This window comes from Apodemus sylvaticus, chromosome 22 (assembly GCF_947179515.1).
Source record: "Apodemus sylvaticus chromosome 22, mApoSyl1.1, whole genome shotgun sequence".
Classification (NCBI taxonomy): Eukaryota; Metazoa; Chordata; class Mammalia; order Rodentia; family Muridae; genus Apodemus; species Apodemus sylvaticus.
In genome coordinates, this window is record NC_067493.1 from 15,088,974 (window position 1) to 15,105,429 (window position 16,456).

At 44.5% G+C, this 16,456-nt stretch overlaps 1 protein-coding gene across 1 annotated transcript in view; it reads right to left on the reverse strand.

The window, feature by feature from the left end:
- The window catches only part of Rxfp2 (relaxin family peptide receptor 2), a 63,131-nt gene that overhangs the window by 11,444 nt on the left and 35,231 nt on the right, over nucleotides 1-16,456 (reverse strand). Inside the window, exons 9-15 of the mRNA XM_052168886.1 lie at nucleotides 15,621-15,692; nucleotides 12,733-12,804; nucleotides 11,914-11,985; nucleotides 6,846-6,917; nucleotides 6,667-6,738; nucleotides 3,528-3,599; nucleotides 841-1,070 (exon numbers count right to left, since the gene is read on the reverse strand). Coding sequence (XP_052024846.1) covers nucleotides 841-1,070; nucleotides 3,528-3,599; nucleotides 6,667-6,738; nucleotides 6,846-6,917; nucleotides 11,914-11,985; nucleotides 12,733-12,804; nucleotides 15,621-15,692 — 662 coding nt within the window. The remainder of the gene's footprint in view (nucleotides 1-840; nucleotides 1,071-3,527; nucleotides 3,600-6,666; nucleotides 6,739-6,845; nucleotides 6,918-11,913; nucleotides 11,986-12,732; nucleotides 12,805-15,620; nucleotides 15,693-16,456) is intronic.

Below are 16,456 nucleotides of genomic sequence, written 5' to 3' on the forward strand. Positions count from 1 at the left end.
CTTTTGTTTTCCTAGATCCTTCTTCCTGTATTAATGAACCGATGTAACAACCTACTAGACTAACCAGCCAGTGGACCTGATTTCGAGTTAAGAGACTGGAAAGGGGTAACAGTTTCTGTTGTTTTTACGTGCAGGTTGCCAAGGCAAGGCGGAGATGCTGGCCGCAATGAGGGACCACACCAGACCAAACAGTTCCACGTGGGAGCTTCATTTAGGGTGGGGCAAAGGGGCAGCTAGAGGGAAGAAGGAAGGAAAAGAAAGAGAAAAAGAGAGATGCTACCCAATTATGATGACATAAATTACAGGTAAAGGTAGGCCCATTGAATTCTGGGTATATGGCGGCTGTTGCCTTGGCAACAGGCCTATAGGTCGCACTGTGCTTATTGTTGCCTATATGATGTCACAGGTCTCGGTACTAACAGTTTCTAAGGGGTAGTACTTAGATGAAAATATATACTACTTGTATAGTTAACAAAATATTCTTGACCAACACAAATATCTGTCCATCTTTTTTTTTGTCAGTGGCAGGAGGAGAGAACCTCAAGCGTGTGGGCTTTTGTAATTGAAATTAATAATACATGGCATTTAGTTTACAAATATCAAAACGTGTTCCATCTTTCATCCCCCACTCATTGACTGGGGTTTCCATATCTAAGACGTGATTCCCAGGGCTGTCACAAGAACAGTTCATTCACATCTAGAAAGTATTTGCCCACTGAGGCTAATTTGTATTGAAGGATACTTGTTGACTATACAATCCTGTATATACATCACATACACATGCATCATAAACATATCACCTTATAGAAGACATTTTATTTATACAAGACGCATACTTACAACAAAGGATTTTGATGGACATAGCATGAGTCGTGTTCTCGGCCTTAATGAGAGATCTCACGGCTATGACAAGGAAATTTCCGACGCAGGTAATGAAAGCTATAACCCAGACAGACACTCTGAGGATACCGTTAGCCAAGAGGTCCTCAGATGAAGAAATACCATCAGTCGACGGCATACAGATTCGGACATGGGGAACATAGGAGCAGTAGCGAAAGGTTTTCAAATAACTGAAGTCAAAGGAAAAAAAAGAGAGTCATTTGGCAGCAGTGATTCCAGACCCCCTACCAGGGCTACAGGCGGGAGTAGGGGTTGGCACTCGGCTAGTTTGCTTGTTATTGTGAAGTATTATCATTCTCCAGTAATTTGCTTGTCTAGGTGGGGCTGTTGAAAAGACTAGCGCTGTATGGGACACAGACTTCAGAAGTGTGTGTCTGTATCTGGAGAGAGTCAAGGGTCAGGGGTCTATAAAGATGTGAAAGTTTCAGGGGCTCTGCTACCATCCCTGGCTATATCGGATATGACTAGATCACTATAAAAAATTGATCTCTAGCCAACATCCCAGGCTTTCACTGTAGGGAACCTCTGACTCACAAAAATACTCTCAATTAACATTCTTGTGCTGGCCAAAGGGGGAAGAGTCTGAGACTAGGAAAATTGAGTCTTGCTGGACTGGGAGGAGAAGCAGTCACTGTAAACATAGGGTTTATATCAGAGTTTCTTTGAAAGGACTAAAGTTTCATTTCTACAGGGAAATGAAGCTGTGTTTGTGGTCAATGCATTTGTAATCTGGGCATGGGAACTCTTGCCAGTTGGAGAGGGCCAGCCCCTTAGGTTTAGGGCCACACCCTAAACGTGTTTGTGTAGATTTTCTCCCACAGTACAAATTGTATCTGCAATCTTCCATTGTGTCTTGCTGTTCATTCGCCTACTCTTTCCCCTCCCTGCCAGCTGAACATACTTTTACCATCTCCGAATTCAGTTTCCGAACCAGCAAGTGAGATGATTCCATGGTCCTATGTGGAGCCCTCTCAAGATAGTGTGCCCGGGCATCCTTAGCTACCTGGCCTTCTCTCGTGAAGGCACAGTGGCCTTCTAATCATGCACAAGCCAGACCCATGCCCCTCGGAGAGCCTCGACTCCGCTTTTTCTTTGGATGTATTCTGTTGTCTCAAATGCCACGTGACTGACCATCCAGACCCTTTATCTAGCTCTACTTTATTTCATGTCTCATCATGGAATCAATAGACATTTACTTCTTGGCTTATTTAGACTGAGTTCAAAGCCAAGGGAAAGTTCTCTGGTACACTCTTCCTCTCTCGCATCGCTGTGTCCTCAGCATCACTCTGTGGCCGCCAGATGCTAAGGGCTCAACAAGGGTCTCACCAAAGGATGATGGGTTGTTGAGTGCTGGGTGTCATGGAGACATAGAAGGCAAATTCTACCCCAACAGCTTAGAGTCCAGTTTCCTAACAACACTTGGCACCCAGTTAAAGGAACATCTGACATCTGACCTCATCGGTTTCTTTTCCTAACCTGGACTCCTAGCACAAACTTGGTTCTTTTAGGACTCCATTATGCTCAGTGTCTTCAGAGAGAGAAAACCAGGTTGGTTCTCCCACTGTGACCAGGGTCAGGCAGGATGGGGGTCGGGGGTGGGGTTTGGGTGGGGCGTGGGGATGGGGGATGGGATGAGGAGGTAGGGATCTTTCAGCAAGTGAAGGCCAAGGAAGGAGAAGAGAGCAGGTTGTATGTCAGGGATGTAGCTAAGCTTGCTCCTTTTTTCTGTTTGTTATGGGTCCCTCCATGACCTTGGCATTTAGACACCAGCTTCACCAAATTCAGAAAAGTCTGGATCTCTCTAGTCTAAGACAAACTCACCTTTGCCTGCAGCAAGTAAAAGAGCAGCCTCATGGATTATTTATCTACTGGTGCCCTCGAAGGGGATGAGCAAAAGCGGGAGGATACCATTGAACACCTGTCTCTTAGGCACCACACCCCCTGCACAGACACAACCAAAGTGTTGCCCCCAATGAGCACCTGAATTCACCTCAACACTCTCATCGACTGGCTGCACCCAACTTGGGATCTTACATCGATTTCTCCCTATTTTTGTGGATGACAATGGTTAATTTTGAATAATCAGGAACATATAGATCATATACAGTTGATAAAGAAATGGTCACGTTAAAAATAAACACAAATATGAACACAACTTACACAGTGCACTTTAGCCATATATATTCAAGTGACTTAACAAAACTGATAAAGATTAATTACCTCCATTTGCAGTGCACTTTTAATAAGAGAAACAACACCTGGAATCTACATAGCCCACATCTGAGAGCATGTGAAGTGAATTAATGTTTCCAGGTCTCCTGAGTACCCTTTAGCCAGTGACTTCATTTGATGTAATGTGTGGCATTCTGGTACCCTGATCTCTTATTGGGCCTCAATTGGATAAACATCGTGTTTCCAGAGAGAAGGGTCATTCATGTCGGCACATCATTATATTGAACTCTATTTGAACAGGGACCAAAGGTGACAAAATTAAAAAGTTCTCAATAGGAAAGAAGACGTTTGTTGCATACAAACACAGTTCAGCGATAATCAGACAGCTGAGCATGAGAATATTTGAATTAATTCATCATGCCCTCTCTTCCCTCCATCCCTTCAAGCATACATACATGTGAGAAAGGTTCTTCATGGGCTGGAACATGCCTGTGTTTATGTTTGGAATCTCTATCCTTTCCAGGTCTCTGGAAGATATACACAATAAGTTTCATGGTTTTTAAGGTTAAACTTTGATATCATTTCGTGTTTGGGTCACGTCTAAAATCCGAGGCTCTGAAATTTTATGTTATGGCTAAAAATTCCATAGTAAACAGTCTGAGAAAAAAAAACCATCATTAATATTAACATCTGCTGAACGTGGGAGCTCTCGTGTCACTTAGATGCAGAATTATGTTTTAATATAAAACTGGTTTTGAAATGGCAAGGGGCTGGGAGAGTGGTTACATTTTTTTGCCTGACAAACACAAGATTCTGGCTTCTACCTCCAGAAATAATAAATAAATAAATGGTAAATAAATAAATAAATAATTGATCTATCAGATGGCAGTGGTGTCTGATGTGAGTTTAACATTATTTTTATGCTTTGGTTTAATCAGCACTGCCATGGAAGTTCATGGATTTCATTTCATTCCTAGAACTTCCAATCAGAAAGTATCATTAAAGTGAGTCCGATGGGAATCTGCATTTGAATATTCATTTCTCCCTGGCCTATGTGTCTTTGGAGTGAAACCCCAGAGGCAGTGGGAAGATGCTACTCAGAAGCATCGTGTACTAAGAGCCCAGAGAGACCATCATGCTTGCTTCCCCCCCCAGGTTCTATAACATCTTCAAAGGGCACCAGCATGCAGCCGGACATTCTGAGTTAGCTGGACAGATGGCTTGGTGGTTAAGAGCCCTCAACATTCTGAGTTTATCCAGGCACTTCTGAAGGTATGGGTCTCGGAGATCGCTTCAGGACAGTGTGAGAGGAGAGCCTCTCCGCAAGCAAACAGGGGAAAGGCAGTAACACAGTGAGAACCCCCTGCCTGCAGCATGTGATCGGAAGACACCTTTAAAAAGCAGGATTTATCCTGATGCTTTTAGCTGAACCAAATAAAGATTTTTTTTTCACTATGTTTTTGAATTTTCCTTGGCCCAGCGGCTCCTTCACAGAAGAATCCCTTTGCTCTCTAGACCAGAATTAAAAACGTGAAGAGATGCTGATACTACAGAATCATCATGTGGCCCCTCTGAGGAACTCTCCGAGTTCTTCTAAACGCCCCTCACCCCCACTTCTTTCATATACTTTCAGCTTTTTTATTCGCTTATCTCCACTGACATTTTATGTGGACTGTGTGTTGCTGCAGCACAGGGGCCATTATAGCCTGTATGTAAGGAAGTCCAGTTAGTGTTGGTGAGGTACATATTCCAGTGAGTTTTAGAAACAATCAGACCATAAATCAATGAAAACATGTTTGAGAAAGGGATCAGAGAGCAGCGGGAGAGTTTTCTTTTTTAGAAATAGGTGCAGTAAACCTAGGACCTCATGCTGGTCAAGTGTTCGGCCACTGAGCTACATTCCCCAGCGGCTTAAATACATTCTTCCACAGGACTGCTTTGCGCCTGAAATTCAGTGCCGAGAGAATATCTTGTGTATTGTATGGATGCATGACCTGTCAATTAAAAAAACCTACTGCCTATAAGAAGGGGTAGAACAGAAGGTGGGACTTCCGGTAGGCACAAAGAATTCTGGGATAGAGTCAGCCAGTGGAAGAGTCGCTGGGGAAGATGTGAGGAAGGAACCGGTGTTACAGAGGTAACCAGCCACGTGGCAGAATGTAGATTAGGATAAATGGGTCATTTTAAATTATTAGATCGTCATGGAACGAGCCTAGCTATATGGCCTAGGTATTTGTAAATATATTTTGAGTGAATCATTCGTTACGGGGAACGTGGGGCTGGGAGGAAAACAAGACCTCATGCAGTTGAGTATTTATAATGAGATATGGTAACATTGTCCTTCTAGAGGAGAATCATGTCGAAGGCCCGAAGTCGGCTGTTAAGTTAAAAAAATAACAGGTTAAAAAAATAACAGTTAAAAAAATAACAGCTAGCTCAATAGTTATGAGCACCGGCTGCTTTTCCAGAGGACTCAGGTTCAGTTCCCAGAACCCACAACTGTCTGTAACTCAGTTCCAGAGATCCAGTGTCTTCCCCTGGCTTCCAAAGCCACTGGCGTGCATGTTCACATACCTGCCTTCAGCTCAAATAAATAATACGGTCTTTTGAAAAGTCACAAGATATTTATAGATTTTGGTTAATAACACTCTAGCTAGCTTCCTAAGAGCAAAGCCCATGTTGTCCATCAGTGGATGCCCACTAATACTGGCTAAAAGACCACTAAATTGTGTGTTTTAAAATAGATTTCTATTAGAACAGAAATAGAAATCTATTTAACAAAAAAGAAATGTGATATTGAAGATTAGTCTCTGGAAGAAGCCTGGTGTAGTGGAACAAACTTTAGCACTTGGGAAGTGGAGGCAGTAGGACAGAAGTTCAAGGTCTTCAGCTGCATACTAAGTTTGAGGCTAGCCTGTGCTATGGGACACTTTCAGAATATTAAACAAACAAACAAACAAACAAAAGCCTTACTTTTAAAAACAAGTAAAACAAAAACATCAGTCTTTGGAGTCAAAGAAAAAGAATGTGTTAGGCAGAAATAGGTAATATAATGCGGTTTTGGGTCAAGACAAATGTTAGCCAACAGATGGTCACCCAGGGGAAAGGGATCACAACATTTATAAAGAGGAATTGGCAGGATTTTTGGTATCACTGGAACTAAATTGGCTAAAATTATAACATATCCAGACAACACTAAGTTGTTTGAATGTTTGTGGGACTGTTCTTGTTAATTAAAAAAGTAAAGATCGATTTTTATCCTATAATTTCTTCAGGGAAATGGGACAGAGGAAAAGAAGGGAAGTCATTGAGAAGTTATTTCTGTCAATCCTTTCCAAAACAAAGTTATTACAAATTCTTTACCACGATGATGGAATTAGGTTTCACTCCAAGTCCGGCTCCCTGGGTAGCTGTGTGTGCTGCTTCAAACACAGCGACTTTCATGCCACCAAGTGGTCAAATCAGCAACTTTGCTGTGACCGGGCCTCCTGGGGATGCCTGCCCCAGTGTGAGAAACACATAGAATCGAATCCGGCTCTAAGCAAGCCAGCCTCCCTGCAGTGGTAACCAGCACAATGAGGAAGCTTTACTTACAGAGACTGAAGTTGTTTGAGACTTCCAAACTGGTTCTTGTGGACATACAGAAGAGGGTTGGACGACAGGTTCCTTTTTTACCATTAGAGGAAGGGAGGGGGATAAGTACGGCTGTTATTATTATTTTGGAAGGCTAAGATGTTGCCACTTAAATCTGATGATGAGACAGGGGAACTTACAGCTTTTGGAGAAGATGCAGGTCGCTGAAAAGGTGTACTGGGAGTTTTGTTATCATATTGCTAGACAGGTCCCTGTTGATGACAGTGAAAACCAAACACAGTCACACTGGGGATAAATGGCAGGGACTTCTCTCCCCACAGTTACCATCTTCCCATTTGACGCAAGAGAAAACATGAATCCAGTCCAACCAGGCTGTGAACTTGTGACACAGCAAGACCCCGTGAGTCAGCTAGGGGGCTGTTTTCCATCGCTGGCAGACCATGTGGCATCCTGATCATCCAGTTCCTATCTGGAATTTCCTCTCACCCCTCTGCCAGCACATTCTGGCTCAGAGATCTCTAACTGATTTCCTCTTCAGAGCACACTCTGTGCACCCGCACAGCTGTGATTCCCACTCATTCCACATGTTTATCCAGCTAATCTTTTTGAGGTCAAGTCTTGAATCTTCTATTTATACTGCATTCCATCTAAATGAGTGTCAGCCACTCAGTAGCTACTCAGACAATCCTGAGTTGATAAATTTATATATTTTAAATACACCCCACCCCCTGTTACTGGGGATTGAACCTAAGACATCTCGCATGCAGGTCAAGTGCTTTTCTACTGAGCTGTATTCCTTGGTAGTTGAAGTACATTCTTATATAGTTCTGTTCTGATGAAATATGATACCATTGTCCAATCTAGAAAGAATCATAGGGTAGTGACTCTAGAGACTGTGGCAAAGAGATCTGTTGCAATTGGAGACACAAATCTGTGGAGGGTCTGGATCATCTCTCTGAATAGAGACAATGTTAAGGATTAAACCTGTGTACAATTGCCTAATTAAGGATAAAGAAAAATAACTTTAAAAAACGTGTCTGGGTGTTTTGCCTGGATATATGCATACTATGTGCATGCAGTTGTCATGACGACTAGGAGAGGGCGTGAGAACCTCCAGAACTGGAGTTATAATAGATGGCAGCTGGAAGCTTCCATGTGGGTGCAGGGACCCAACACAGGTCCTCTGAAAGAGCAGCCAGTGCTCTTACCTGCTAAATCATCTCTCCAGCTCCTGAAGTATAAAATCTTAACTATTCTTGGTATCTTGTGATACATATGGGATGGCTAGCTAGAAATAACTATAGAGGCTTTTAACTTAAAAAAAAAGTTTATAGTAGCAGCCAGGGTTAAGGTTTGGGCATAGTCTGCTCCCCAGATGTTCATGTATGGAAGGACTGGTCTGTAGTGTTGCAATAGTTGATCCTTCAAAAAGAAGTGCATAGTGAGGAGTGTGTAGACCACTGATGGATACCCTCAGAAAATATTGTGCGGCTCTGGATAGCTCCTGCAAGAGAAGATAAGAACCACAGCAGGTCTGACCCCTGGCTATCTCTTTGGTATCCTGTCTCACCACGTAGCCCCCGTATGCATCCCCATCAGGACGTTTTCAGCAGAGGCTGAACTGGTGATTCTGACTTTAAAATTGTGGCCTAAACCTTTTTTCTCTATAAAAGTACCCAGCCTCAGCTATTTTGTGACAGAGACAGAAAATGGACAAGTAATCTGTATTATAAGGGAAGGAAAAACCAAAATAAAACATGAATGACAAGAAGCGGAGCCATCAGTCCTGGTTATGGAAATTAGGACGTGCTAGAACAGAGCCAGAGGGTTTCGCTTTAGTAAAGAAGTGCCACTTTTCAGGAGAGAGTAAAGCTTGCCTGGAAACCCGTGGCCCTGGCTCTCACCCTCAGAACGTCCACATGTGACTCAGCATGAGTGGAAGACAGAACTTGTGGGAGAGATGGAGAAAATGCACGGGTCCCTGATATACCATATGGGGCCTGTGCACAAGCTCAGGGTGCAGTCAAAGCATTGAGATCACAGGAGTGGGGGGTGGGGAGGGTCGCGGGAGCGGCTGCTTTTAGAAACGTCACATTCCAGACACCCGCCCCTGGAGGCTGGCAATCTGCACTGAACCAGTCTCCTCTGTGATGCTGACATTCAAGAACTGAGCAGGTGAGCAGAGACAGTGCTTGAGATGATCACAGGATGACAGTGACTGAAAGAGTCACGAGGGAGGTGAGGAAGGAGGCGTGCACAGGGACCATGAGATTGCTGGCGGAGGCTCCTCGGAGACACTAGCAGGGATCAGGGTCCGAGAACACTTAGCATTAGGAGGGAGCAGAGGGCTAGGCAGCCGACTTTAGGACTGGCTGTTGGGGCGGATACTATTATCATTAAGATGGAAAATTCTGGCTAGAATGAGCACATTTGTAGCAAACTGCTGTTTAGCATTCTATGGGGTGGACGCAGCCAAGCATGGCAGTACACACACACACACACACACACACACACGCCTTTCCCAGACTCTGCTTTCATCGGCACTCTCTACGTTCTGAACCTGTGCTCAGGTCAACTGTTATAATGCTAGGTAGCTCCCTGAATCCAGGTCTGCATCCATTCTGCTGCAGACTGAAAGCCGCATCACAGTAGTTCTCATCCTTCACAATGCTGACCCCTTTTAATACAGTTCCTCTTGTTGTGGTGACTCCAACCATGAAATTATTTCATTGCTACTTCCCAAGTGTAATTTATTTTGTTGTTGTTCTTTTTGTTTGTTTTTTGTTTTTTTTGAGACAGGGTTTCTCTGTGTAGCCCCGGCTGTCCTGGAACTCACTCCGTAGACCAGGCTGGCCTGGAACTCAGAAATCTACCTGTCTCTGCCTCCCAAGTTCTGGGATTAAAGGCATGTGTCACCACTGCCTGGCTTAAAAATGTATAGCCGAGGCTGGCCTTGAACTCATGATCCTTCTGCCTCTGCCTCCCTTCAGCAAATCGTACCAGCATGCGCCACCACAACCGGCAAAGATTTATTTATTATTATATGTAAGTACACTGTAGCTGTCTTTAGATATACCAGAAGAGGGCATCAGATCTCATTATGGATGGTTGTGAGCCACCATGTGGTTGCTGGGATTTGAACTCAGTTACCTTCGGAAGAGCAGTCAGTGTTCTTACCCGCTGAGCCATCTCACCAGCCCCTGTAATTTGCTAATACTATGAATTGTAATGTAAATATCTGATATGTAGGGTATCTGATATGCAGGCCCTATAAAAGGGTCATTGAGTTTCCTAAAGCAGCGGAGACCCACAGGCTAGGAACTACTGCCTTTTGATAGGAGTTTGATGTCCAGGAAGCTGGTGACTTTGGGGAAGGCCTCCCCTGTTCTGCATTTTAACGTCTGATAACTTATTTTGTACATGAAGATGATTCTGAGTCTCACCTGAGTTGTTGGTGCTGTCCCAGCTTGGGATAAGATGCTAATTTACACGGAGAAAAAAAAAATGCATGCAGCCCAAGTCCAGGTGAGGAAGGTGTCAGGAGCACATGAGGCAGCGGTAGTTCAAGAGAACCTACTGGTTTAAGGAAGTGTGATCATGGTCCTCGAGCCCTGCTTAGCAGGGAATTCCTTCCTAGAGCTTTAGATGGAAGACACATGTGTGGGTCATCAAGAAAGCCATGGGTGTGCATGGGCCAGGGAAAACATCACGAAGGGCACTGTGCAAGGGATGCCATGCAGGGTGCAGGGGATGCCAGGCATGCTGTGGGGATGCCATGCAGGATGCAGGGGATCTCATGGACTGAGAAACTGTCCTTGAAATGTCACATAGGAAAGTGAAGGATACCCCTGTGGGGAACATCAGGGGCTTCCTGTACTTGTGACTTTTCGTCCTGGGGATGAGTTGGATAGGACACCTGAACAGCAGAATCTCTCAACAAGTAAATTCATGTATAAACACCTGGTTCGCGTTCACCTGTGGACGCTCGGCTTTTCTGTAGCTCTCCAAGGCCATATGGTTTGGAATTGATTACTGGTGGTTTTAAAAATCACAACCCAGTCCCTTCCCCCTTCTCTCTCTCCTCCCTTCCTGTTCAGACAAGGTCTCTTGTAGCTGGGGCTGGCCTGGAACTCTTGATTCTCTTGCTTCTGCCTCCTAAGTATTGAGACTACAGGTGTTTGAAAGGAGGTCCAGAGTTTCAATTATTTCTGAACTGGCTGCCACTCCCTCTTTGGGGCGGGCATGGGAGCTCGTGTTCTACTGGGTAAGAAGAGGAATGGCGGGAAATTCAAGGTGCTTTTACACACAGGCATGCTCACACCTTGGCATCTGCCTCTGGTTCCTGTAACCCACAGACACATTTCTTCAACAGACTCTGACCAGGAATGAGCCCCCAAGAGAGTTATTTCTGAATGAGCCTTCTACAGTAGTTTGCCGCAAAACCATTTTTAATTCAAGAATGAAACACTGTCTATACAAGTCACTTTAAATATTTCTGGATTTTATTTATGATGCCCACTAATTATATGTAATTATTATAATTATTTAAAAAATATTTTTACTGAGTTATTAGCCCCATCCTCCAGAGCCAGGCAGGCATAATGAATGGAGGAAAGGTTATTTAAGATATCAGTGGCCCTTTTAAACTCCTCATCAGCAGGATGAGTTCTTAGTCTAGTTGCTATCATGTGTCATACCACAGATTTAATTTTAACTTCCAATGATTCAGCTAATGTGGGTTTTTAGTATCTATGAATTCATAGCTAAACAGATGTTTTCCAGAGTCTTAAAGCTATAAAACATGTATTTGGACAGAGAAAGTTATGTGAGCTGTCTGAAAATTTTTTCACAAACCTGTCTTCCTTAGGGAACATGTCTGCATGCTTCACCTGCTAACCTCCTGGTGTCCATTGAGAGTTAACCATAGCAGCCCCTAGAGAAATGCCATCCACACATTTTGAGGCTGCGGAAAGCCCTCCTCGTCTCCAACACACACATACATATACATATACATAAAACTGACCCAAGGAAATAGGCAGAGAAAATAGGGCAGGCTGGCTCCCTTGTCAGCCCCAGCACATGAACGCAATGTGCTCTTGGTCATCTGGCTTCCTTAATTGGTTTCCAGTATCTAATGGTCTACACAAGTTTGATTGTTCCAAGTAGAAAGACAGTCTCACTCATCATTTAGATTAATAATCTTGGAAGAGAGCAATCATAGTCTTCCTAGTAGACCATGCTACTTACAGTTCTCCTAAATTTTTTAATGAAGAAAATGTCTTCTCTGGAACAAAACCAATTTGATTTCTAGGCAGAAACCTGTAAAACATGGTGAGAGTCAGCACTGGGGGTTTTCTGTCTGCTGTCCCAATCAGTTCCTGCTGAGAGACGCCACTGCTCCTGGTGCCTTGGATAAGCCCCCCATGAGGACTCAACTGGATTGCTTTCCAGTTTGTAAGGTTTATAAAAGCCAAGCAGAACTTTTCTCCTGAGGATACCCATATCCCTCAGGAAGCACTGCCTGGAGCAGTTCCAGGCACCGAGGGTGGTCTGTGAAGTTATATCTTGTTTGGTTTCTGATCATTTTTAAAACTGTCTTTTTAAAAAATTTCTTTTCCCTTATTTTTCTCTGGTAACCCGTGTAATCAACAAGCATTGCTGAGTGCCTGCTATCCCCAGAAAAGTCCGATTACCAGAAACACAAACTAGTTGTGTTTCTTATCGCAGGAATGGCAAGGTGCCGATTGGCCAATACATCTGCCCTCCCCAACCACCAGGACAAGCACAGACAGCAATCAAAAATCATCAGTCAGAGTCTATGGCCAATCGGAATGCACTAAATTGCTCCTGCTTTCTTCAGGTACAGACACCCAGTTGTTGAGCCTAGCCACTTTGCAGTAAAAGATTTCATTTCATGGCAAATAAACACATCGTTCTTTGCCCTTTCCCACTATTGAGCATTCACACCAACGCTGGAAACAAAGCAGCACTTTGAATCCCAGGGTCAGCCTTTTTCTGGATGCTCCCAGTCTACAGGCCTCTCACACTGAAGTCAGGTGCACTTACAGAACCGTGAGCGAGCCGCAGGTCAGGAAGGTGGAGTTCCTTACATACTTTATCCCATTGTTTGCCAGGTCCCTGAAAGCCACAGAGGGAAAACACTTCAAACACTTTTGTAGAGAACTTTATCTTTCCTTCATTCTGTTTTACTTTTGGCATCTTTCCTAATGTCGGTGGGCTTTCTATAATTTATATGGTTTCTGTTTTCTTTCCAACTCATGATAAAACATTACTAATAGCAATGGTAATAATTAATAATAATAATAAACCCAAGGGGAGGGCAATTAGATATTTGGGGTGGGAGTGTCTCTCTCAGCTGGGCACCATGCTATTAGCTCTACTTGGTGGTTTGAATGAGTCTCAGTCCTTTGAATACTTGGTGCCTGTGGGTGGCTCTTTGGGGGAGGATTAGGAGGTATGGTCTTGCTGGGGGAAGAAGTATGTCACTGGGGGTTGGGTATTGAGGTTTCTTGCCATTTAAAGTGTGAATGCACTCTGCTTCCTGTTTGGGGTTCTAGATGTGAGCTCTCAGCTGCTGCCCTGGGCCCCTGCTGTCTGCCCCTCCACACTGGCACCATAGACTCTAACACCCTGGAAATGTAAGGACAAAATAAATGCCCCTACAAGCGATATAAAAGACTAAGACACTCCACTCTATGCTAGATTTCATCCATCACCCTCCCTTGGGCTGGTACTGCTCCAGTGTCTATAAAGCATTCCTGCAGAGGGTTCACCATTATGCCCTATTCAACACATGCGGCAGGCCTCTTGAGATGTTTCATTTCCAGCTCGCTGTACACTTGGTAAGTGTTAGAGATCTTTCTGAATCCAAAGCCAGACATGTATGTGTCCTGTGGTAATCTGGACCACTGCCTCACATTCTGCCCCATGCAGGTCAATATTTTGGTGAAGGGGAAACTCGAACCAACCTCCTTCACAGACTGTTCACCAGACTCAGGGCATATGTCTTGGTCTGTGTGCTACCAAAGCGTAAGTAGGTCTTTTGTGTATGGCCTTCTACACGGGTGCTGACGCCCAGTACCACACAACTGTGAGTGTGGCAGGGGTGGAAGTGTAGACTCCCAGGCTCCCAGCAGACTGCTGGATCAGAGGCTCCTCTTAGCATGTCCTCCTCTTGAGCTGCTCAGAAATGTCCTTAGAACTCTGGAGAGCACTAGTGGGGACACTGCTTTGTGCCAACTGGATCCTTGGCACAACTGCCATCCTGCACACCCGGGAAATGGCCTCTGGAACCTCTGGAATTCTCACTTTTAGCAGTGTGGTGGGGTGGCTGGCCTCAAACTCACAGAGAGCCACCTTCCTCTGCCCCCGAGTGCTAGGATGAAGGGTGTGCTCCATCATGTCTTGTCTTTCTGCTTTTGAGGCAGAGCCTGGTTAGGCCTCATCCTTTAGACCCACCTGTCCCTTCTCTTTTCTGTTTGCCACTATATACATGAATTTGTTCAGTTGCTAAGAATTTTTGAGACTAGGTCTTACGGAACTCAGGTTGGCCTCAGACTCTTATGTAGCTGAGAGTAGCCTTGAACTTCTGACCCCTCTGCTTCCACCTGACATATATGAGGGAGGTGCATGCGGCAGGGAATAGTGTAGGTGGTGGTAAAGCCACGAGATTCCCAAGTAAGTATTAGTTACAAGGCAAGAAAGAATGGGAATGGCTTAGCACGGGTGTCTAACAAAGGTTGATTGGTCACCTGTCATGTGGTGGGCATGGTCTCAGTCCTTATTGGGCATGGTATATTCTTATGAGGTATGATAGAAACATATACGCATTCACTGAAGTGGACCAATGTGTGGAGGCAACATTCTGAGGGTGATATTCTGAGCGTTGGGAGGGAATGGTAGAGCTTAGCCAAAGGATGACAGAGAAAGCCTTTACCAGCATCAAGAAGCACATAAGCGTAGAGATGGCTGATAACTGTGCTTTGCTGTGTCTCCAAAGAAGAGGCACATGGAGGACGGTGGAAGAAGAGCGGACAGGTAAGGGAAGGCCGTGCTGGGAGAAAGAGTTTAGGGATAACAAAATTACTTGATAAAAGCAAGCCTTTCTAAAGAACACACAGAACCTCTAAAATGTCTCTTCTCAGACAATATCAGACAGTACTGATGTGTTGTTAGTTCACTTTGGTTAGACCAAGCAAGAGAAGAGAAACCAAGTTACAGTGGGCTCGTGGAACTAGATGCTAACAGAAAGAGCAGAAAATGCCGCTGTCCGTGGGCTGACCGTGTGAGACGTGTGGGTTGGCCGGAGAAGGTCATGCCCGACCTTACGTGTTTGGCGTGCTCCAAGGACTTGTTTATTTAGTTCTTAAAGATTGGTTTCTTTTTATGTAACGTGTAGGAGGGGCTTTCCTGTATTCATGTCTGTGCAGTGTATGTCCAGTGCCTGCACAATACAGAAGGAGGCATCAGATTCCCTGGAACTGGATTTACAGGTGGTTGTGAGCTGCTATGTATCTGCTGGGACTTGAACCCATGACCCCCTAAAGAGCAGCCTTAATCATTGAGCCACCTATTCAACCCTCTTTTGTTTTCTTTTTGAGACAGAAAATTGTAACCCAGGTTTGGCTTAACCGTTGAACCCACCCTCCTCAACCTCATAAGTGCCATGCTCCAGCTATTCTCCAAAGATACCGCATCGTTTTATCCCACAAGGTTATGTAGGGTCATGTCTCTGCAAGCGTGTGACACACGCTGACGGCACTCCACCCAATTCCCTGCTCTCCCCTCAAAAGATCTTTAAAACAGGAAGTAGCTGTTAGCTTTTGGTTTGGGAGAGACATCCCAGGTAGATTTTAAAGGTAATTCTTCATTGAAATCACAGCTAGCCTCCTTGATCCTAGCACAGAACAAGCCAATCCCTAGTGAATACTCACACCCAGTTGAGTTGAGGCATCTGGGCACACAGCCTTTCAGGAAGGGCCTCGAGCTGGTTCCTCACCATAGACCTTCACACAGAGAAAATAGCAGTTAGACGCAATGATTAAGTACATTAAGGAGGGGAGTTTTGCTCCTCCACAGTTTTGAAAAATTACAGTCCGCTGTAATCTATATGTCAGGATGAAGTCTTTGTATATAACTGCGTCTTTACACAGTGCTTAAGTGTGTGTGTGTGGCAAGCACTAAGGCACTGCCTGCCTATAGCTGTGTGTGTGTTTTGTGCATCCTAAGACAAGGATTCCTCAGCTTGGTTTTATGGTGTAAAGCTAAAGCAAGTAGCAGGCAATAACTGAAGTTCATGATTGTTCTCCTTGTGTGCTGCAAGCTTGTAATGATTTGCAGTGCCATTAGTTCTTGAGATGTTTTCTCAGGGTACACTAATCATTTACAGCATTGAAGAGCCACATTGGAAACAGCATTGAATGGAAGATGTGACAGCAAGGGGAACTGTCAAAAACAAACAGATCATGAACATGCTAAGATACACAGTTAACTGGTGTTAAGTGGACCAGTCATGGAGGATGCTGCCACATCCACTGTAAAGGAACGTGGCAAGCCCCTGGCTGTCGGTCATCCTAAGGATAGTAACAATGGAAGCACAAGTAGGAAAACTGCTCCATCAGTAGGTAAAATTTGGAACTTTCATTGGCTGTCACTGGGCAAAAGCACATTTTCCTCTAGTGAAACTGGCATTGGAGGCTGGAGAGAAGGCTCAGTGGTTAAAAACACTGACTGCTTTTGCAGAGGACCCGGCTTCAGCTGGCAGCTCCCA